Source organism: Tyto alba, unplaced genomic scaffold, assembly GCF_018691265.1.
Source record: "Tyto alba isolate M040663 unplaced genomic scaffold, T.alba_DEE_v4.0 Super-Scaffold_6, whole genome shotgun sequence".
NCBI lineage: Eukaryota > Metazoa > Chordata > Aves > Strigiformes > Tytonidae > Tyto > Tyto alba.
The window spans coordinates 46,225,869-46,250,373 of record NW_024881327.1 but is presented as its reverse complement, the minus strand read 5'-3'; the positions used below and the strand labels follow the sequence as shown (position 1 = coordinate 46,250,373).

The 24,505-nt window shown below is 37.4% G+C and overlaps 1 protein-coding gene across 7 annotated transcripts in view; it reads right to left on the bottom strand.

Moving 5' to 3' along the window:
- ZFYVE28 (zinc finger FYVE-type containing 28) overlaps window positions 1–24,505 on the bottom strand; it is a 159,622-nt gene that overhangs the window by 5,112 nt on the left and 130,005 nt on the right. For 3 of the 7 annotated variants that reach the window (XM_032987426.2, XM_032987428.2, XM_032987427.2), the window contains 3 exons: window positions 11,867–12,021; window positions 11,159–11,275; window positions 9,442–9,546 (listed from right to left, as the gene is read on the bottom strand). In XM_032987426.2, the coding sequence (XP_032843317.1) occupies window positions 9,442–9,546; window positions 11,159–11,275; window positions 11,867–12,021 (377 nt within the window). Of the gene's footprint in view, window positions 1–7,643; window positions 7,802–9,441; window positions 9,547–11,158; window positions 11,276–11,866; window positions 12,022–24,505 lie in introns of those variants that run through there. The other 4 variants (XM_042808340.1, XM_042808343.1, XM_042808341.1 and 1 more) reach the window with 3 other exon arrangements.

Genomic DNA, 24,505 nt, shown 5'->3' with positions numbered 1-24,505 from the left:
CAAGCCAGTAACAATATTCCTGTTTAAAACTTGCTATTAGATTATATAGCCTTGATTAGGTTTCAAGGATTTAACTATCCCATTAATTCTCACTAATTTTAAAGACACCAAAACCTAGGAATTTATTCAAGCTCTGTGCCACCAGGTCTCCTTCCCAAACGAACACAGAGCTGCTGGAAGCAGATTTGGTAAGATGCCTACTTTGCTCCCGATGCTTTATCAACTGCATTATAATGTGGGCTACCATGTTCAGCTAGTTAATTTTAATATTCACAAAGAAGCCACAAAACACGGGCCCTTTTTGTACAACTTGCAGCATATCAATATAAACTGCAACTTCTGCAGCAGCTAGTACCATAATCACTCCTTCCCATAGATCATGATGAGTCCAGACACATTGTAAACTAACACAACCCCACCAAAGACTCTGGAACTCACTGATGAAAAGCAGCTTTCTTATCAGGTGTTTACCATTTGGATTTTATTTGTTTCTTCTGTTGTTGCCCTTGGAGTACAATGTTGAAAAAGCTACTTTTTAATTGACCTTGTATGGATTAAATTGTCATAAGTGCTAACTAAAAAGAAAAATTGCACACACCCACCCCCACCCCAAGAAACAGCAAATTAATTTTGATAAGTAACAGCCTTATGAACTCATAATAGTCGCATATCCATATTTCCTGGTTACAAAATTAGAGGACTGACAGATGACTTAATCTGCAAACTTTGTCTTTATAATCACATTTTAGTGATACTCAATCTAAAGAAGCAGTATAACCCTCTCTGCAGAATGTTCTCTCACATTAGGGGGACTCTACCTCCACACTGGTGTCACATCAGTTGATTCACTAAACTTACACATCAGCAGTGAGCTGAAGGGCACTTTTTTGCCCTAGACAGCGACTTAACAACAATAAGGCTCTTTGATGCTGCTACACGGCCACCCCCACGTCCCATTGCTGCTGGGTTTTCGTGCCCTCCTAACATCCCAATTGCTTGCACAAAGATCTGCTGCACTGCAGCACACCCCCAAATAGTAACACTTAGTTATGTAACAGCTTTTAACACTCAAAACGCTGTACAAACCTTAACTGCTTTAATCCTCATCACTCAGCTACAGTCAGTAAGTGCGTGGGGAGAAATCAAGAGTGAAATATCTTACCCAAAATCATAGTGGTGCAGCCTTGAAATAACATTTGAAATAATAAACTTTGGGCCCTTAGCCCTATGCCTTTGCCTCCAGTTGTGACTGAGGAAGTCTTTACACTGAATACAAACACAGAGGCTTCCTTTTGAGAGTATGTCCTTAGAGATTAAATGCAATCCTGGATTGGAGCCAAGGTGCTCACAGTGGCAGGAAGAATGAAGCCCTGAATGACTCAGCCTCCCTGAGCTCATGCAAGCCCCCGTGGTAGTGGGATCACACCCCGAGGACCCTTTCACAAGCCTCATCTCGCTCAACCTTGGGAGAAGCCTTTCTGACTTACATATATTAATGATTGAGTCACCAGGCTTTTTATAGAACAGGTTTTTGAAATATTCTCTGAAGAACAGTCTCATGAGGGGAAAGCTTCAACATGAGGAGCTGAGTGAGTTATACAAATTAAACCCCTAGCATTAGCCTGAAGACATGCGGGAAGCAGGGGAGCAGCGCTGCACCCGTAGGCTTTTTATGTTATAGCCCTTCTCAGGGCTACGCTGCTCGTTTAGCTCTGCATACGGCAGCAAATGGAAACATCCAGCCTCTAAAGCACTATCTGCCTGTGCTTCAGGGATTTGTACAACGAATGGAAGGAAAACCTTGTTCATGGGCTAATTGGCCCACTGCTTTATCATGCAACGAGAGCTAAGATAAGTCTGTTGGGAAACAGATGAAGACCACGGCGCAAACATCAAAGAGGAGGAGGAAGGAAGGAAAGGGATTAATGAGACAGAAGAACTACAGAAATAAGTTCTAGTAAACATTAAAAGCATGTACAGCAAAAAAGGCAGAGAAAGGAAGAGAAACAAGTATTTAAATGAAGAAACAAGTTTAGAGAAAGGAAAAGGCACAAGATGAAATTAAGTATCTGAAGACTGAAAAAGACATTTGAAAAGGAGAAACAGTATTACCAACTCTTAACTATTCAAAAATCTTGCATTAAGATATCTCATAAATCATGAAATTTTATGGTTGTCTTTGTTTTTGCTATAGCTTTTAGAGTTCACCTTTGCATGTCTATGCAACCTCATTAGCTAAAAAAGTTTTCTGCTTCTAAAAAAGTTGTCTCAAATAAATCAAAGATGCTGATGCTTCAAGAAAACCAGAATCATGATAAAAAAATACATAGACATTGTAAACTGTCAAAAAGCACGTGTGAATTAATTTTGCTTAAGTATGTGCAATGGACCTACTGCAGTTCCATCTAATGTTAGAAAACCAAGGAGAACATCTGTGTCCCAGAACACAAGAGGAAGAGAGCCTAGGCCTAGATCCATTAACAGTGCTGACAAACAATATTAGAACAGAAAACTTAAGTTCATTCAGTGGTGCTGAGATACAGGAGACCAGGGCGAGGAGGGAAACAATCCCAAAAGTTGTTGGAGCTTGCAGAAGGCCTAATCTAGCAAATCTATACTCTGGTAGAAAACAAATCAGAAAACATGCACACCACGACTCCCTGTTGAAGAGCAGATACTAAACCCTAAGCTTGTGGCAGTGTTTGTGCTATGGCCAGACAATTCAGAGAACAGATCCTTTCTGCATCTTTTGTTTTTATCAAATATTCCTAATGAAGAACTCAAACTGAAAGTTCCTCCTGCATACATGTTTATTAGATTTTAGAGCACATCATGCATAACCCTGATTTTATTTTACCAAACTGACATTAAGAAGGCTGTTCCTACAGCAGCCTGTGGAACTTAGACCACTGCATTACCCTCACAGCTGCAGAACAGGTCAGCTGGGCTTGCTGTAGCTCTTCTGATGAAAGCAGGAATTGTGAATTCTCAGTTTTAAGTGTGGAAGGTAGAGCACTAAGGTGACATGACTTTACCCCTCACTTCATCTGCCATGGTAAGATGAACCTTTTTGTCCACTATCACAGATAATTTTCCATGTGGTATTCAGGGCAATCTCTGCCTTTTATGTAGCATTCCTAAAATGAAGTTGTAGCAAAATAATCTTTACCCTTGCTCAGTAGATTCAGTGTTGATTACAGCTGGCTTGAAATTTTTCAATAAAAATAAACTTTCTGCTTCAACAATATTGTTTGATGAAAATTTTAGGGGTGAGGGAGAAAACAGAGGTACAGACTTACTAGCTTTAAGTACAGCTCTTGTCAATCAGCTTTCTTAAGATGGAATTTCCATGCAAATCTAGAAAGCTTTCACCAAAGCATGGAGCTTTGCAGATTCAGGCTCAAGCCTCTGCTCTGCCTGATTCAACATGACCTTGGAATGATGACATCTCATGTCTACTCTATACTCTATAACAGCAACTTATTCTTTGGCAAAATAATTATTTACATAAAATGAAACAACTCCAATAGGAAACAGTGACTTCCACTGGGACATGGTTCAAATCTTACTTTTAATCTGATAGAACAGAGACTTGGATCTTTCATGTTACTGTTAGTAGGAGTCTTTCTCTGTAAGAGCTACCAACCATTGTAAACTAAAGCAAGCTGATAATGTAGATCCACATACTACAATACCAGAAAAACACTCACTACATGTATTTTTAGGACAAAAAGTTTCAAACCTAATCTAAATTCCAGTTATGTCACTGTGGACCTGAATAAGCCTGAGCTTTATAGCACTTGAGGGATATTCTCTCCTCCCGCAATGAAGTCTCAGCAAGATCCACATGGTGGTGACAGAGAGGGATGGTCTTTGAGCAGGCTCTGAAGTTCTTAAAATCTAAATCAGATGAAATTACTGCAATGTTACCTAAAATCTGTACAAAATCCTGTAATTTTACATGCACGATTAAATAGGTTCAGTTGGTTATAAAACATTGTCTCAATATGGCAAACTTGATGCTAGATTCTTCTCTGGCAGTGTAAGTAGAGCCACTGAATAAGGAGAAAGTTAAGTGGACAGAATATGTTTGGCCACTGAACTGTGGCAACAATTTAACTTCTTTCATTTAGAAAGTGTTGCTGGTCATCATTATAAACACTAGAGTAGCCTTAAGAGTGTAGAGGACAAAAGAAAAATTGAAGCATTCAGCTAGGGTTGACAGCTAATTCTAGACTCACGGTGATTACATTCTGCACATACAGTAGCATGGGTGGGTTTTCTTGAACTTGTGACTTCTTATTGCAACAAGAACAAGAGCTTGAGACTTGGGACCATAAATTACTGACCTCTGCTAGTGTTGCTGGTTGGAGAGCAGTGGACTTGTGACTAGACAAGAGTGGATGGGCTGGAATATTACAAGGTGGAAAAGGACCAAGGAGAAATAGCATGCTGTTGTGCAGCAAACAGATGCTAACACCATTTGGCACAGACAGATATTTGTACTGGCAGTCACAGCAAATCCATTATGGCTGGAGCTATAACTAGGTGGTAGCAAGCAAGGCAGTTCTGTACGAATGCTAGAGGAATAAAGAGTGAAAATGAATGTATGGTTGCAGAGAGAGGTGAGATGCTACGGCAAATATTTTAAGGGAACACTAACAGCTTCATAATGCTTTCTGTTCTTCCTTGAGAAAACCTTCCTATTTCTACATGTCTCATGCTTGTTCCTAGACAGGAAGTGTAACTCACTTTCTTAGCCAGCCTATAACTTCTTTACATGGACAATTAAAAATATTCACCTTCCCTCAATTGCAATAGATGAATCTTCCTGAGCAATCAATTACCCCAAAACACATGTATGGGCAAAACTCAGATTTGCCGAAGTTCACTATTAAAATCATCAAGCTCACAAGGGTAAACATAATGCTTTCAAATATGGTGAGCAGGGACTTGATCACATTTACAGATTGAATAATGAATACATAAAAATCCTTATCAAGACAAAAAAAGGAGTTATCTGCGTGTGTGGTATATCTATGTATATATATGGGAACCTGCTGGCAAATACAAAACAAGTTTTGTGTTGGGGCCAGAAACACCATCCCAGACACATAAATGGCAGAAAGACATCAAACTTCTACTTTGTTGATGTTTGGGTTTTTTAAAGCTGTAATACATATTAAGAATGGTGCAGCTCTGTCTCAGCAGCAATACATTTATACTAGGTTAACTAAAAGTAATTTTCTTACATTTTCAAATGTGGCGGTTTCCTTTAATTTGTGTGTGACCCAGCTGCCCACTCTCAGTCCCACATAAACTTCTTGGCCAGCTTATTATCCAAGAGTGGTTTTTCCCAAGCTGGAGCTCAGGAGCTTCCCAATAACCTTCTCCTTGCGCTGGCTCGTAGCTCACCAGGACACAGGGAGGAAGGAATTACCACGAATGGTTCCAGACACAGGCCTCTCCTGCTGTTATGCAATTCAGAACAAGCACCACAGGTAGCAAAGAGTGCAACCTTTTTTCTGAGCAGCTGCCATTACAATTTGCTCTGACTTTATACATAGAAATTTGCCCCCACTAGCTATCTTCTCCATCATAAAACCTGGGCATGAAATCTTACTATATTTAAAACTTACAGAATATTGTATAAAGTCATCTTACATTCTACAAAAATATAAATGTATTTGCTTTACATACTCTCCCTATAAAAATACAGTGTTTTTTATACTCTATGAAGTATAAATACATGTGCTTCCTTGGAAAAAAGTCCTAAAGCATTAGGACAGCAAAGATGAACATATACACCATAGACTCATCTGTACTTTCAGAAATGCTTTTGTTGTGGAATGCCAATTAATCTGTAGTTAATTGTATTTCAACCTTCAGAAGGTCACAGGATTTAACTCTTATAGCCTTTCCAGTGTCAGTTGGCTCATAATAAACATTCATATTTGTTTTACAACCCAGACCAGCTGGTGGGTTTTATATACAGTAAGAATAAGAAATCTGAGAAAAACAAGTGATTCATCATAATCTGAGTAGGGGCTGGAACCTTCAGTAGAATCTTAAAACTATTCATTTATTTGTTCAGGTTGCTGGGCTTGCTTTCTTTTTTTTTATTACCATTGATTGGATGTAATCTTAAACATTTGGTACTTTCGGTAAGAGGGATTTGTTTGATAAATGGAAAAAGCTTTCCTGGCAGGTAGCTTGCTGGACTTTCTCAATTTGATACATGCTCGTGTTCTGCCACAACGGCAGAAGGGAGGAGCTACTGATGCGATCATGTGCTTTAGATTGTTTTCACTTTCAGTTGAAATCATTAAGGGTAACTCAAAGTATAAAAATTATGTACAAAAAAGGATATAATTAATTTTGGTGCAATGCTGTCAACAGATTGGTGCAATGCTCTCAGACATTGCATTGAGTCCATTCACAGTGGTAACTGCAGTGTACTCCTGTTGGTGGCCCGTGGCCCAGATTTGGCCTGGAGGACAAACCCATCAGGCTTGCTGCAAGAAATAGGGTGCAATGTTCATGCAGCAGAGGTTAACCACAAACCATGTTCCACCTGCACCCAAACATCACCCAAAGCCAAGGGCTGTTGCTTCTACAGTGGCCAGCAAAAATGAGGTGAGTGGGCAGGTATTATAAGGGGGAAAAGGCACATGGCTGCTGAGGTTAAAATACTGCTGTAAATTTATGCCTCATGGTGGATGCCTTAGTGATAGCAAAACCATATATCACATTAGTTGTCACTGCATACCTCAGTAGGAAAGTAGGCTGTATGGCATTGCCAGCAATGACAACTTGTGACCTGAAGAGGCAGGGGCCTGGAATGTATTGGAGGTGAGGGAATAGAATGGGTGTTTCTACAGTTCCCACAAATTCAACAAATCGACCCACTTAGATGCCCCTTTTTGTAGATCTTTTGTGGTTTGTTCTGGTTTGGAAGGTGAAACTCATCTCCGTGCTCCCCAGCACCCTTCGTCTCTTTGTGACACAGAAGATTCCTGCCCATCATCAAATTTGAAGGCTAAGTAACAGCAGACCACACTAGTTAGTTTACATAGTTAGAGGAGCTGTGCTGATGTGTACAAGTAGGTATTTACAGCATAACCACTTACACACAAGCCAAGTAAGACCCCCAGAGAAAGTCTGCAAGGAGATTGATTCAGACATGCCCAAGCCTTCCCAGTGAGCAAGCACGGGAACCAAAAGCAGAGTACCCACAGGAGCACTAGCTAACTGGCTCTGTTTAGAGGATGTGTTAGCACAGGAAAACATTGTGCCAAGGCAGCCAAGTTCATTTAGGCATCCAAGTCTACTTATTCAAAAGGGACTTGGTTATGTCACAAGGCTCTGCTTTCCATCATGCAGTCCTATGTGAAGCACCTGCTATTTCCTAACAAAGGTGCAAGCAGGGGGCTGTTTTTGCTGTAGTTATCTCCATATGCTATTAACACTACAGGTTGGGTTTTACCATTTGCTTATGACAGGGACATAACTGATTCACACTGCCTCGGTGCTGCAAGGGTCCCTGTAACTCCAAAGAATCCCCTTTACTGCACTCCCATGCAGACTAACATCATCTAAACACCCAGAGTGTTGTCATCTATTTCAATAAATAACATCCCAAGTTATAGGCTGCACTTCTCCAAACATAAAACCTTCCCTGTGCCAACAGAAGGTACCATGAAAAGCTGAAGAGCCTTAAAAGCTGAATAACTTGCCATGGAAGTGAAGTGACTTTTCTGTGACAAAATGTACATCCACTGTGAGAAGGTTATTCGGCATCCTGCAGTTCAGAAAAACTTGCTTTCAAGTTCTGTAAGTCAAATTCACTGACAGCATCAGGCATCGATTCAAAACAAAATAACATGAACTGAAATGGTAAAGAAAGAATGATCTCTCGCATTCTTTTCCAATACAGGCTATACATGGCAAGGATTTTGCTTAAAGATTTGTTCTTCACTGCACCTTCTGTGACATTCTGAATTATGGCACAACAGAAAAATCGATTAAAATGACTACTGAATAGTTCTTTATCTGTCACCAAATCATCTTTCTCCTGGAGATAATATTTCTATAGTGCATTATACATGAATTAGCCCTGCTGTTCTAAATAGATTAGAGATCCTTTAGCCTGCAGCTTCAGAAGAAGGGTGAACAAGCAAACTATGGGGTTTATATAAACACAAAATAACTTATAAATATGTAGCATGACTCTAAAACTTATTCTTTAAGAGGTTCCACCCCCACCTCACGATTTCTGATCTTTATTACAAATGACATGAACCAATAATACTTTTCTGCTGGTCACTCCCCTCTGCATATAAGCAGAGATATACACTGCTTATCACTCAGTTCTCAATCATCCTGCATTCAAAACCTCTCACTGGAAGAACAGCAGTGTATGTGGACAAATAGACAACAACAGATCAGAGTTTTAAAGCACAGGGAAATTACTGAACACTTCAGTTTCTGGAAAGCTCAGATACAGTTTCACAGTTGATAGTTGACTTTTATTTCTCACTCAACCACAGAGATACCACCACTCCAATAATTGGGCTCCTGGTGTGCTGAAACCACCACTTAGCCTTGAAGATAAAAGCTGATTGCCTTCTTGTTTGCTCCATCTCATACATTTACTTTCTCTTTTCTTATTCTTTGACTGCAAGTGCTCTGATATCTTTTAATCCATTTTTTATACAATGTTTACCATACCAGGGCAATAGTCCATAACTGACTCCTAAGCACTCCTGCAGCAGCTCAGATTAAAAAAAGAGAAACAAAAACTTTTGAGCTCTCAGAATGCCTGAATCCCGAACAAAACTTTGAGACTTACATATGTACTTTTCTTCACTCTTACTATATATTCAATGAGATTTGAGTAACCTCAGACTTACCTAAAACTAACTTTTTATTTGAAGTAATATGGTGAAGAATATGAAAATAATAACCATAATATTTTGATCAAAGAGAAAAACCAAAAAATATGAAACGTACTTCTACTGTGGGAAAAAGTAGTACCTCCACATCTAGCAAATAATATAAAAAAACATCTCTAGATTTAGCTGAGAAGACCTTAGTCAGTGCTTTGCATTTTACACAGCCCTCTGAAACCTGCCAGATGTGAAGTGATATGCTATATTAAAACCTTTACTATACAGAACCTTTCTCCACTGTTACAAAGGAATTCATACTGGATATAACAATTTGTAGATCACAGTTCCATGAGGCTGTTTAAAACAGTTTTCTTCTCATTTTAATGATTTTTTTTTTTAAATTTGGCTCTGGAAACTGACTATAAAATGATGTCATAGTATAGTTTAGAGACAGTCAGATGATAAACTGAGCATATTGCTTTCAGATTTTTTTTCTGTTTGTTAATACATCAGGGCTGTCTCATTTTACTTCTCAGAAAAAAGAAAGTACCTTCAAAGTCCCCATCTCTGGCTTTTGCTGCAAGTTCTGAGGATGATATACTTTCTTGACATAAAGCACAGTCTTCCAATGCTGCATTCCTTAAACCCTGATTAACTGTAAAACAAACCAGAAAGTAACTGAACTTCATATTTTTCCAATTTGCACTAAAAATATTCATATTAGGACTTCTGGGATTAGATTACAGTAGCATCTATATGCACCTTCTTAGACTTCTTGCTTTTTCTTTACCTTGACACAAAATGAATTAAAAATCTCCTCTATTCTTTTTTGGAATGACAACAAATGAAAGATGCTCTTATTACAGGTCATATAGTCCTCTAACTTCTAGCTGCATCTTATATTTCATTTCCCAATTCTTAACTTGGATCCTTTACAAAGAAGTAGATTATGAGAACAACCAGAGATTCCCTAGGTGAATCACACACATCAAATCACAATATGACAGAGAAACTTAATCCCAGAAGTCCCTGACTTTTATTTACTCATTTTGTTCATGCTTAGTTTTGTCAACACCTTTTAAAATATAATAGTTCATCCATAGGAAATTATTCCAACCAAGTACTGTAGACCAACATATATTTCCTACAGAAAATTCTTTACAGCTCCATTTTCTTCATTACTCTTAGCTGAATGTTCAGGAGCACCTTGGTACTCTCTTTAGCAATTCTGTCTAAGCCCATTTTCTTTTTCCCAGTTAAATAACCAGTCTCTTTACATCATGACATCCTGCCACCACGAAAAAATTGTGGCATTTTCAACCACAAGAAACAGAGGACTCTAATGCATGTTGTGCACTATCTCACTGCAGATTTCGGTTGGATTAGAGGTTTTTTCTGCTAACTTTAACCAATTTTTAACTTAGTGTTTCATAGAAAATCTTCAATGCTTTTACATGAAACTGGGAAAAAGGGAAAGCAAAGGTTTTCAATCATGAATAAAGAGGGAAAAAAAGAAGAGAGCTCTTACCACCCTCAGATATTGATAGTTCTAATCATAACAAAGGACAAAGGTAATTCCAGTCTTGTTGGGATGACATGGTTATTTTTAGATAAGTTAGCAGACTTGCCTCTTTGAAAAAAAAATCAAAATGGTGACAGAGAAAAAGTTTCTTGCATTGTCTCATGATCTAGTTCTAGTTCCATTATCTTAATTATCTACAATTCGAAAGTGAGTATTTTTCTATTTTGAAGCCAAATTCAGCATTCTGCAATTTCTTCAAGACAGGCCAGATTTCAGCATCTTACTGAGCAGTCTCCTCTAGTCTGCTCTTTTTACATAGCTATTTAAACTTCAGAATGAAAAGATAGACATCTTGGTAAATTAAAATGTGTCCAGTGTGAAACAATATCAGGGGAAAAAAAAAATCCATAAAGTCCAAACTCTGCATACACTATGTTATGACTATAGGCACACAAACACTGGTTTGTTATACGCAGGAATATGGTAATGAACAGATGCACTCTAAAGGCTTTAACTCTTTCAACTTTTGTCTCAATACATAATTCTGTGTACCTATAATTCCAGTGACTTCAACCTGTTTACAGTCTGGTTCCAAGACTTTGCTGAACTTAGGTCAAATCACTAAACTTGTTGACAGGACTCACTAAACAAAATGTTAAGGAAATTCTTGTCAAATAGGTCATGGATGTCTATGGGGCTACCAGCAGAAAACAATCATATAAAACAAATGTTTAGCTCTATTTACCTTTCTTTTGCTTCTCCTTGTCTTCAGTTTCAGGTTTGGTTGCCATAACTTCAAACAAGGTCTTTAAGATACTTCTCAGATCACTAGCATAGTTTGTCTGCAGCTGGTCAGCAACACCTAGGAGGTTGAGAAAACAGGTGAACCATTACTACACTAATTACACCACCCTTTAAAAAAGTATTTAAATTGTCCTGTTGCTACCAGTAATGTCCTCATATTTATTTTTCAGGGGATCCCCTAATACTCGTGTTAGGAATAAAAATTGAAGCTTTAAACTAATTTTCCATAATGGCGAAGTTGCATTCTGGCATTTAAGCTACCTACAATTTGATACGTATCTTCCTTGTCCCTTGGCAGGAAACACAGAGATTCCTTCTGCATCAAAGTACAACTGCTGCAACAGATTTCTTCCCTTGAGCACATAGGGCATCATCAAGAAAAAGGTAACACTTTTAAGTCAAACCTGTTTCATGCCCAAACTCTTCATCACTACAGGTTTAAGATGCCTGCATCTCTGATGCTGTAAGTTCCTGTCATGTCACATGTCTTTCTAGACCAGTCTGCAACTTAGGCCCCCAAACAGTCTTCCTGCAACTTCATCTCTAGTCTGTTCTACCATAACTTTATATGCACAAAAAATAAGGGAAAAGAAAAAAAAAGTAAAGGATTACTAGTTTTTTCATTCAGAACAAAAGGCTAGTCTCCTACCTGAGATACAGACAAAAAGGCGGTGAATAAGATCGTTACTGCCATGAAATCTGGATCTGATCTTTTCTCGTGTGGCAATTTTAGCAGCCTGCAAAGCAAGCTGGATTTCTTCCTGATCAATGTCATCAGATGAACAAGAACTCGTCATTAAACTGCTGTTAGGGGAAGAAAAAAAAAAAGAGTAAATAAAAGTAATGTAAATCTTCACTCAGTTGTTCAGGATGTTCAGCAAATCCTAAAGGATTTATGACTCAGGCAAGACTCTCTAGCAAACCGGAACTAATTGCTGTAAATTCTTGTTGAAGTTAATCAACATGCAACCAATTATCACCACATTTGATTTTCACTCTGTGGCATAGCTGCAAAAAACTCAGGCAGAAAATAATTTGTCTGTATTTTATTGCATTTTCCTTATTTATTAGAAAGTGCTATGTCATTTTTCACATTAACAACTTCTAAAAGTTCAGTCCTGAGACCATAACTCCACCAAAAATCCGAAAGGGGAATATAAACCTGAAAATGAGAAGGTCAGTTCTGAAGTCAACTTAAAAATTAATTAATGTGGAAGTTAATTTAATTAAAAAAAAAAAAAGGAATTTCTGAATTATGTTACCTTAGAATAGTGAGAATAGAATCTAAATATAACTTCACATAAAAAAAATGGAAAGAAGAGTGATAAAATATAATTTACACAGTAGAGAGGTAGATTAATCCCCTTATATACTTAACTAGAAATTGCTGAAATGTCAAACTATTGTAAAAAAGTGGCCCATCAACTCCAGAGAGAATAAAATGCATCACCAAATGTCCACTACAGAATTAAATTTTCTTTTAAAAACCAGATGCACAGTTGCCAGCCACTTCCACCCCCGCACACCGCTCCCCACACCTTTTATGGAGGGGCAGCTTGAAACAACCTGAGACTGAAGGGAAGCTTTGGTGAGAATCCAGCTTCTTCAAATATCAAGAATTACATAAACTATTTGTAGATCAAGATGTATTTTTTTAAAAAAAGGAAGTACTTGGGGAAAAAGTAGCACTTTGCCAATGGAAAAACCATTAATTGGGAGTGCAGGATGTAATTACATTAAAGGATTCACTGTGCTGACCAAAGGAGACATGCCTTCCTACTCAACTACATTAAGAGACAGAGGAACAGTAAACATTTTGTTTTTCCCCACATATTGGAAAGAAATTAATCTTACCAATGATTACAAGAAACTAGAATACTTTAGTTATAATCATGCTTTGGCTGTCCAAAACTCCAGAACTCTCTACTATGCAGACAGCTACTATGTTAAAAAGCTACTGCCTGCATAAATGGCATGCATAATGAAGTAATTTTTAACACATTCAAAGTTCAATCTGCTTTCATTAGGTGCTGAAACATTCACCACCTTGCAGATCCCATCCCTATGGCAGTATGCATGAACAGTTATTGCAGGATAAGACACACAGGTAACATTTATAATTATTTATAACAAAATTTTGTGGGACATAGTTCTGAAATTCTACCTGTAAGCTATACAGGTAATCCTTTAAAACATAAAAATGAATTTAATAGGCCATACAATCTTAAAAGCCCTCATAAAAACAGAATTGAAAATAAATAAATACTGGAGATTAGTTATTGATAGAAATACCAATCGAAAATGTGTAGCATTAGTACTTTAACTGGCTTTACATTCTTTCAAAGACAGGGTAAAGAACAGGCTTGTAAGAGACTCATTTTGTTCATGTTATCTATTGCTATTAACAAAAGCAAATTCTTGTAAAAAGATGTTAGTTCTATGTTTACAGTTCCCTCAGCACCTTGACTGACAAGGTTTATTAAGATACTGAGAACTGAGTGAGAATTCTCTCCTTTTTCCTTTGATTTTCCAGAGGGGATATTTTATATATATATATAAAATAACAGCAAGCCTATTAGTGTGGAAAGGTCTGTGTTCAAGACAATGAAAAGGTCATGTAAGAATGTGGCTTATGAAAGAGTACACTGAAAGGTAGTAAGAGCCAGGAAACAATTCCTTATTTGCAATGGTGTGCAGTTAGATGACTGCCTATTCCCACAAATGTTCAGATATACAGATAAAGGAGCTTGTCTGCTCCAATATGGCCAAATAAGATCTGTATTTTTTTTTCCTTGTTTTAAAAGAATTGATCTTATAGTGCAAATGTGTATATCACTATCAATTGCTCTCCAGTGCAAGCATGGACCTCATGACAGAGAAATGCAGTCTGTGTGTGTAATCATATAACCCCTGTACAACAGTCTCTGAAACTCCCAGTAAGCAAAAACTTTAGTGCAGGGGAAAGCAGGGGTGCTGATTCAAGGATGACTTCTCTCCAAATCACAGTTGAAGAAATATTTCAAAGTAAGGTGTTAAGTGGGCAGAGAGCTGTGAAGAGTGCTTTTTAAGAATTTAAACTACTTAGTCCTTTCCTGTTTTGCAGAAAGGAAGAAAGACTTCTTCCACAATTCTGACCAAGCTCTGACCAGTTTTAATAATAATGTTTGCCTTTCCAAGTCTCCTCCAATTGGGAGGAATGCAGTTTTACTTACTTCCTAATTCCTCCAAGAAATGTGGTTTTACCTACTTCTCTTGCAGGCTATTCTGCGTTAAATTTTGTGGTGTGTCATTAAGACTGGTCACATCACACCACAAGACTGGCTGAAACTTTTTTGTCCTAAATATCCCTAGCACTGAGCACATACAAATTTCTTCAGCACTGTGGGATGGAAGGTCAGCATGTATGCATGCTTACATTTGTAACATACTTTCACATACACTGTCACATGCAAAGCACAATATCCACATGCAAGAGGTTCAGAAAAGAGGGTATTTTGTACTTGAGATTGCTTGTGCCACTGTAAAGAGAAAAGTGAATGCTCCAGAATAATTTAAAAACGGACCTAAGAATCACTACAGAGGTAGAGACAATTACTTTGCTTTAACCAACAGGACCAAGTTAGATTTCGACAAAAATTATTCTCAAAGAATGACTAATGACCATCTGTTCTTTACATTAAAATATATCTGTTAGAGAATGTAGCCAGAAAATTTATATTGTAGAGGCAGTTTGAAATACTATAAGAACAGAAACATTGCAATTGTTTCAGATAAACAGCAGGTGATAGCTTTTCTTATAACAAGGTATCCCAAACAGCAGTGATTGAATCTGTGCAAATATTAAAGATTCTCATGAAATTTTAAAATTGATATAGAAGATAAACCTGAATTTTGATCTACAAAGTCCAGCTTACTTTTTCTCCAAATTATTCTTTCAAACAAGTTACTTTTTTAATTCTGTGAGGAATACCTTTCCTACTTGGCTTATCTAACATGCATAATTTGGCTCAAAATTCTGAGCTGATACCACATGTGTAGGAATTACACATTAATGTCTGACTACACTCAGATCTGAAATGTTTCAATGCCAGTATCAGTAGAATCAAGTATCATTGCAGAATACAAATAGCCATACTAAGTGGCTAGAGAGAAGTCCTCATTTTCTCAGCTTCTTGGTTGAAGGGAACCCTGCATTACCCAAGAAATTAGGTTAAGAAGAGGTAAGACCAAAATAAGCATGGAACTCCCCTTGCAAAATACTTATTGCATACACAATTCTTATCATGTATTTACTTTTCAGAGTATAAAAACATTGCAAAGTTAGCACATCTGAAGATGAATATGAAGAAAGAAGATGTTATGTCAAAGGTTGATTCCAAACAGCAAACCTGCTTATACATGATAAAGGAACAGATACCCTTTGGCAGATACAATGAATTAGCTTTTTACCTAACTTGACTAGCATTTATCTAGCAATTTAAAAGTTACTCTCCATTTGTCATGTTAGAAGAGTAGCAAGACTCCCTCAACACTTTAAAAATCTATCCCTAGAATGGTTACCTGGTCTCAAGGCTTGATGTTGAAATTTAGTCAAATATATACAAGCAAACAAAAGCTAATAATGTAATTGTAGACAATTTCATCTTTTACCTCTGAAACCAGTTTGCTTTACAGCTTTTAAGTAAGCCAGGTTAAGCAGTAGTATCTACATAATGGAAAACAGGACAGGAACAAGAAGGTTGTGACTGACATTTTCAGAATTTTTATGTTATACAAATACCCGTGGCATCACTTGGTTTGGTAATCTCCAGCCAACTACACAAGCATCAGTAGAAGTAGTACACAACTATTTTCAACAAAACAGGTAACACCTTCCTGACCCAGCACGAATTCAAAGCTTGTGAATCCACTATATAGTGAATTAAAAATTCATGTATTAAATGGTACCACTCTGATGGAGAGGTTTACCCACTTTGCAAAACCAGAGGGATGAATTTTGAGACAAAGTTACTCATTAGGAGAATTTCGTACATGCTATACAGTAGAAGATGAGATCCCCTCTACAGTAGAGAAATGTGAAAAATGTGCAAAAAGTTTTCTATTATTTTACACATTCCTATTGACATAGAATGACATGGCAATTATAAACAATGCTGAAATGTTTTACAAAGGCACAGTTGATATTCTTAAATATCAATTACAGTTCATTAAAAAAATTGATGAGAAACTGCCCATAAATGACAGAACAGTGTAGTTCCTTGGATTTAAATGACATCAATTCATTTGCACTAGTTGGCCTTAATGCATCTCACGTCCATTATATAAAAGGTCACATATTTTGAATAACTAAGATAAAGATATATATATATGTATATCTATATTATGCACGTTAATTCCATTACATATATATGTGTATGTGTTAAATATTCTAGTTCTTACAATATTTCTCAAAAAGCGTTATCACGAGCAACCTGGCTTTCATTTTTGTTCATACAGAATTTAGCACAATGGCCACCTCATGCTCAGTGTACAATATCAATGACATACACTTTTTATCCAATCAACAATATTTAGGGTTTTCTCTCTCATTTGAATTTTTTCATAAAGCAAATAAAAAGCTAAAAAAAAAAAACCACCCCAAAAAAACAAACAAAAAAACCCCCAAAACAAACAAACAAACAAAAACAAAACCCCCCCAAAAAACCCAAACTCAAACGCCAAAACTTTTGCAGGCTAATATATTTTGTTGTCTACACACAATTTCTAAAACTACTTCAGTAACTGGTACATTCATCCCACTGATATCTGTGTAGGCTGTAACTGGAAATCCCACCACTAACCTGTCAACCTGTCTTTCCCCAGCTATTACTCTTACTTTCATACTTCACAAGGCTGTAGTCAACTCTGGGTTCCAATTTGAAAAAAAAAAAAAAAAAAGAATAACTGCTCCAAAAGCCATTTAAAAGAGCAGACAATAGTTGGGGAAAGACAAAGGTTGTATACATGAGGAATGACAAAAGGAAAGTGATATGGACTTGGTAGGAGAAGTATGACTCCATGGCAGTAAAAAAAAAATTACTACTTTCCATTCTGCTTTTTGTAGTACCTCTGGCATTTCTTTTTGGATACTCTCACAAGAAACACAATAAACAGCAGGTTAAAACCCTTTGGTTTCTAACATGTACTAATTTTGATATGGTTGGGAGGAAAATAGTGAGATTAATGGTTCTTAGAATTATTTTACATGAAGGGGGTGGCTACACATTCAATTTTAGAGTAATTTAAACCAAATCTAGAACATGTCTTATTATTTGAGTAATAGCATAGAGTTATTTAACTAAGGACTATATTTTAAGGAATGATCCCAGAAGCTACATTTAAAGCAGACTAAGAAAAGCTTTAATTCGGAACTTTATTTTTTGACCTTTTAACCCTAATATTTTATTATGTCAAGAGGTTTTTCAAATGCAATCTGTTAGGTATTTTCTCTCTATTTTAAGAAAAAAAGGCTGAAGAGGGAGAAGAACCCAATCCATAAAATGTTCATGGGGCTTCAGAACTTTGTCTTGAGAAACAAATAATACAACTGCATGCAAATGCTTGTTTTGGGAATAATTTAGCTATGCACCACCAGAAGGAGCAGACTTGACTAGAGTATGGTATTATCACATGTATTGGCGATGTCCAGCACCATACATGGTAGGACATGTGCTAAAAGCCCCATCTGCTGTCAACCTTTTGAACTCCACAGTAGGGGAATTATTTTTCATACACTGCAAGACTTGCAGAAGCCCCTTCATTTGCCCCAGTAGAGGTGGGCAATCTTAGGTCAGCTGATTAAAATAAATAATTTGGCTAACGGGATTAGCCATATGTCCTAAATGATATCTTCAGTCGGGAAAAATTCCTGAGCCTTAAAGACTACTGAATTTGAAATCAACAGCAACAACTTTTGCTCCACACTCTGGCAGCTTCTGCAGCTGCCTACTCGGTTGGAAGAACATCATCTTGAATCCTTCTTCAGCTCTTCAAACTGCAGATAATTCTCATTGTACTTACCATATTGTACTTTTCAAAAAACACAGCTGTTGAAGCAGCATCTTGCTAAATAGATCCACCATAAGAAACTCTACCTAGACAACTGGCTTAATCAAACTCATTACCCATGGCCTGGGTTTTCAGAAGAATGTAAAGATACTGTATTTCAAACGGGAAATAAAATAAACAACATTGCCAGTGCAGGATTTATCAACTTTAATAGTGCTCTCTCCCAAATAGTATTTTTGATCATTATAGATAGAACTTCTGTAAAAGAACATATGAACAAATAACTTAAGAGCATCAGTAATCAACATGGCTGCTTTCTAACCATCAAATTTAATGTCAGATACTTGCAAGGTACTACACTTACTGTTTTTCTTAAAATTTAAACCAAACCCAAATAAATATGGTAAGATAAGGATATTGTAAAATTCCATAAAAAACAGAACTGAAAAGAAGTTAGAATATTGCTTAGATTCTAGTAAGATTTTCTCAATTCCACCATGACTTTTTTCTAACACTTTCTTGTCATCAAAAATTCAAAGCTCTCCAACATTCACTCACACTTCAAAAGGACAAATAATATGAGATTAGAGCACAGAAATGAAATGAAAACCAGAAATGTATAGCACTTTTGAAGAAATGGTATGTAATATCAGCTCTGGTATCTGATACAGGCATAGAAATGCATCAGTCCCAGCTTTTAAGCCTTATCCAGAACTCAACACAGGACAGACAGAACCTGGATACCTGATGCTGGATACAAGTATTTCCAAGGGCAAAGAGTCATTTCATAGAGCTCTTCAGTAATGTCCTCAGCAGTATACAAACAACTATTCTTTATAGCATAGTAAAAGTGGATTAATTTAGCATCCAATTCCAGCAAATACTCTCTTGAGTTGCAACTCCTGTGTGTGGCAGAAAGAGATGGAGAAGCAGCACTGAAAAACATTTTCCAGGAAGAGGAACTCTGAGGGATAGGGAAACTTAATAGCACAGCATTTTCACATCGCCTCCATCGATTCCCTCAAAAAAATAACACAGAACAACCAGATGAAGCATTAAAGCATCCCAGGGTCTAGGAGAATCTCACAGGAATTCGGTATCCAGACATGGGAGTCAAAGCTGAGAAAAGCTAATTAAAGTATTAGGTGGAACCTTAACATTGTAATTAGAAAAGAAAGTATTCTCTTAATTCTTCACCTTCAGTGTAGCTGCAAATATGAGGAAATACTCTCTTTTTTCCTCCAACTGTAGTTTTACAATGTATCTTGGTTTTAGACATTGCTAAAAGCTATGCAAAAACTGAGGTTTCTATAGTGATTTTAGTTAATTACACATAATCTCAAAACTCCTAAACATGCTATTCTAAGGGTTTTTCTGGGGGAAAAAAACCCAAAACAATCTATAAAATAAAATTTCATTCTGAAAGCTAGTAATTTTTGTTCTATTAGTAGCACATGGAACACCAAGTGACATTCAGCAACAGATTTTTACACATCGTTAAAACGAACATGATAATAAATGTGGTTAAATTACAAAAAATGAAAATTACAAGTGAGCTATCTAGAAACAAGAACACAAAACCATTATGTCCCTTTTGTCAGACTCCAGCCAGATGATATGCCACCTGGAATATAGAACCCAAATGGCAACTTTTGGGGTGTCTACCAATTTTGCTAGAACAGACTTATTGCCTCTGTCACTGATGCTAGTCAGCTTAAAATACTGCCCTATTTCACTTGGTTTACACAGAGCGCAACATATTTTATATTTAATTTACTTCAACCATATTAGATATTTTAACTTTGCTAAAATATGAAGTTTATCATTTTAATAGGGAAAGACCAAAGAACTTCAAACAACTGAATTTTCACTTTCCCACTGTAACAAGTGCTCCTTAACAAGTAGTTCACACAAACTGCCTGGGTTACTCCTTGAGAAAATAAAATCTGCATCAGTTACTTGTTACTGAAGACACAGATATTCATATAATATACCAAAATATCTTGTGGAATTTCTTAAAAGGGATAGCTTAGAACAAGTTTCACCATTTGGAGGTTTGATTTGTCTTGCAAGGTGAGGAATAAGATAGGCATGAAACACATCAAGAAGAATCCTGGCCATGAAAAACAAGAGACATCTGCTTCAGTCACATATGTTTCACTGACTAAAATCATAAGCAAAAGCTGACAGACCTCATCAACACTGACTTTTTGTTTTGCTGGTACTGCTCAGCTGGGTGTTGGGGCAAGGGATTTAGCAGCAAAGCAAGAAGACTGTACACAGCAGTCTGTTTATGACTATATTAATATGTGTATTAATTGCCCTCACACTGCTTGAGTGACACAGCTATACAAAACAGCACAGACTCACAGTGCCTAAAGCATACACAGACAGTTTGCAGTTCAACATCATTAGGCAGGAATAGCATCTATTCTAGAAGTCATTCTGATTCGCTCACGGTATAAACCCCTTTCTCTTCCTACAACTCTTCTCGCTAAGCTCTATTTCCATGATTTCAGTACAGTACATGTAAAGCCATTACCACCAGACTTTTTCTGGTTCTGAGCAGTCTTTCCACAAAGAGCTCTACAGAAAAAAAAAGGGGAAAGAAATTCTACAGTAATGCATTGCTCAAAACAAAAATGACAGTACCAAATATTAATGCAGAATTCATCTGTAATTTTGCATAGTTTAAACAAACATAAACTAACCAGGTTAACAATGGTAAAACTGCAAGACAAGTGATCTGGAGACACAGCTGATCAAGCAGAAGGTGACACAACAGTTAAAATACTTGGTTAATATATCTGTTGTCCTCCACCCTATTATCTACAAGATCCCCACAGTAGTTGTGATCACTTTATTAAAACTTCTGGTCATGTAATTTATGCTGTAGCTTTGATAGCATAGCTCTGGACCATGATATGAAAGACCTGAATTCTCCTAGTATAATTCACAGTCTTGATGAATTACCGAGTTATTTTTCCTTTTTAATCCTCTTCGAGGCACTGAATTCTACTGATGGAAAAGCACAGTATATAACCTGGTTTTATAAGAAACTGTCCACCCACAAGAACTTCACTTGGTCTCTGAAATGGGGAAGAAACCACCTCACAGGTCACACTCAGAGGGTGGTGATCAATGCCTTTTACTCAGGGTGGCAGCTTGTCACAAGTAGGGGACCCCCAGGGATCAACAGTGGGCCTCGCACTGTTCAACATCTAAATTATCTGGATGATGGGACTGAGAGCTCCACCACCGAGTTTGCTAATGACACCACACTGAGTGGTGAGGTGGATGCGTCAGAAGGGAAAGGCAGCTTCCAGACAGACCTGGAGGGGCTGGAAGAGTGAGCTAGCAAGAACAGTATGGAGTTTAACAGGGACAAGCGCGAAGTCCTGCAGCTGCGATGAGACAACCAAAGAGTCCGGGACAGACTGGGATCTGTGTGGCCGGGGAGCAGCCTTGCTGAAAGGGACCTGGGGGTCCTGGTGCGCAACAGGCTGAACAGGAGCCAGCAGTGCACTGATGCAGCGACAGAGGCAAATCGGATCCTGGGCTGCATCCACGGGGGCATTACTGGCAAAGACAGAGACGTGACCATCCCAACGTACCAAGCGCTTGTCAGGCCACGTCCGGAGCACTAGTGTCCAGTTCTGGTCTCCACAATTCAGGAAAGACGCAGACAGACTGGAGAGGGTCCAAAGGAGGGCCATGAAAATGATGAAGAACCTGTCCTACAAGGAGAGACTGAAGGAGATCGGTCTTTTTTCCCCAGAGACGAGAAGGCTCCAGGGGGGTGACCTGATTGCAGTATTCCAGTGTGCAAAGAGTAGCTACGAAGAGGACAAAGGCTCCTTCTTCATAAGAAGCCACCTGGAGAGGACAAGTTGCACCATAAGAGGTTTCATCTTGGTATAAGAAAGAAATATTATACACTACAGTCACTGGAACAACCTCCCCAGGGTTGTGGTAGAGTGCCCATTGCTGAAGGTTTTCAAGCTGCGACTGGACAGGATGCTAGAAAATCTCATCTAGGCTCCCTTTGCCACAACAAGTTGGATCAGGTCATCTTTTGAGGTCCCTTCCAACTTGGGTTATTCTATGATTTTTATGAATTGACTGGCAAGGTAGCTTCAAAGAGTCTCCTGCAAAACACCCTCTATTTCCGATGCAGGTAATCAAAATTTCATCTCATTTATATACGAAGATAACCTTCCCTGCCTTGTTTCACAAGTGTGTTTTACTAACAGGGATGTACTTAAAATTTGCAATAAAGTAAGCAATGTTTTTCAACTGTAACCAGCAAGTCAATGACCTTGGGCTCTGTCCATGTGTATGCAAATACAGATATTCTAACGGAAACAGCCATACAAATATACCACTAATTGCTGGCAGTCTGGCTGTTTTGGCATAGACTTGAGTACAATACATGGCAGATACCTCCTTTTACAGACTGTAAACAACAGGCTAAAACCTCACCATCAATTTTGTAAACGTCTAAAACTGTAGAAAAATATATCACAAAACACTAATATTAAGCCACAATGACATATTTAAAAAAAGTGACTGCTGACCTGGAAAGGCATCTACTGTATCGTAAAGATTAATTTTAAAAGTTATTACTTATATTTAAAGTTATCATTTATTGGCTTATCATAACCTTAAAATGAAGAAGCAGGCTTTACCGTATACTCTAGGCAAGCAAATGCTTGAATACAGATACATCAGTATTTCTTCCTCCCTTGCACTGTCGTACACCAAAAACTCCAATAAGGCTTGAAATAAACTAATTGTAACTACCTTGTTCTGTTCTCTCACTTATTTTTCTTCATCATTCCCAAAGCACCACATTTCTTGCCATTTTCTAGCTCTAGTATTTCAAAGAACTTAGGTTCATTTCTGGCTTTAAGCATATCAAGTCATCTCATCCCATAAGCATATGAATAGCCCTTCACTTAGGTTTCTGATCAAATTAATGGTTATATTGGGATCTTGCCCAATAATTCAGATGCACGTTGAAAACTGACAAATTCCCGCAGTTTATTTTTAAAAACTCCTGATTTTACTACTTCCAGCACTGAAACGGGTAAGATTCCAGCAGTGTATTTTATTAGTTGCCCATTTACAATTCAATACATTACAGTTATATTAACAATTGTTCTAAAAATTACATTTATTAAAAGAAACCATTAAAAAGGAAAAACTGGATGGATTGTTTCATGGACCTAACATAAACAATGGACCAATTGCCACTTCCCTGCTGTAGTTACAAGCATCTTATCTTCACTCAAGTCAGCAGTATTATTCCACAGTCACACTGATGTAACAAAAAACTTCTGCATATTCTATTAAAGTCTGCATAAAACCACAGTTTCTCTGAAACCTTCTGAAATTCATGGAATACCTTTATCCTTTGCTGAGAAAGCTGACTACTGAGATGAGCATCTCAAGTCTGGATACTGCTTAATCAACATTTTGCAAACAATCATCTTCTGAACTGGTCTGAAACATTTAACTTCTTGACTATCAGACCTCTGAGACTCAAAGGATGAATCTTCTACACTGATCAGGTACCAATGAAATAATAAACCTTTCCTTAGTAAAACCATTTGAGAAGCTCTCTGTACCATTTTTTTTTTTTTCAAATTTGTGCTCTAGAAGCCTCGAGCAAGGTTTTAAAATGTTTTTCAAATTACTGTGTGAGCACAGTCAGTAATCAAAGTATGCAATCATAGTTCTCATTTAAGACTGAAAATCTTTGGCCCAGATGCATTTCAACAAATTACACGCTTAACTGAGGTTTCCGCTTTTCTCCATTGACTAAACAGGAAACCTTCAGCAACAAAACTTCTAATTTAGGTGTATCAGTTTGGTGCCTAAAATTAGGTGGGATGAATATAGCTCAAAAAATTGCACAGCACTGGTTGATGATGGAACAAGTCTAAGGCAGTAAATCACAGGCTGATTTGAAGCAGCCTCCTTTAACAGGTCCCAAATGGTTCCTACAGTCCTAATGGCTTTTCCTCCCGAAAAAAATCAAAATAATGAACCCATGTGTTGAACAATGCTCTGAGTTCCAAGGAGCAGGAATTTTCCCCCTGGTTCTTTATTTGGGAAACAATAAATGTATACATAATATAGAATTCCATATATATAAAATTTAATTGTTTCAAATCCATTCAATCTATGCTATTTAATACACTAGTAGTTCAATTCAACACACTGTGCTACCCTGGCT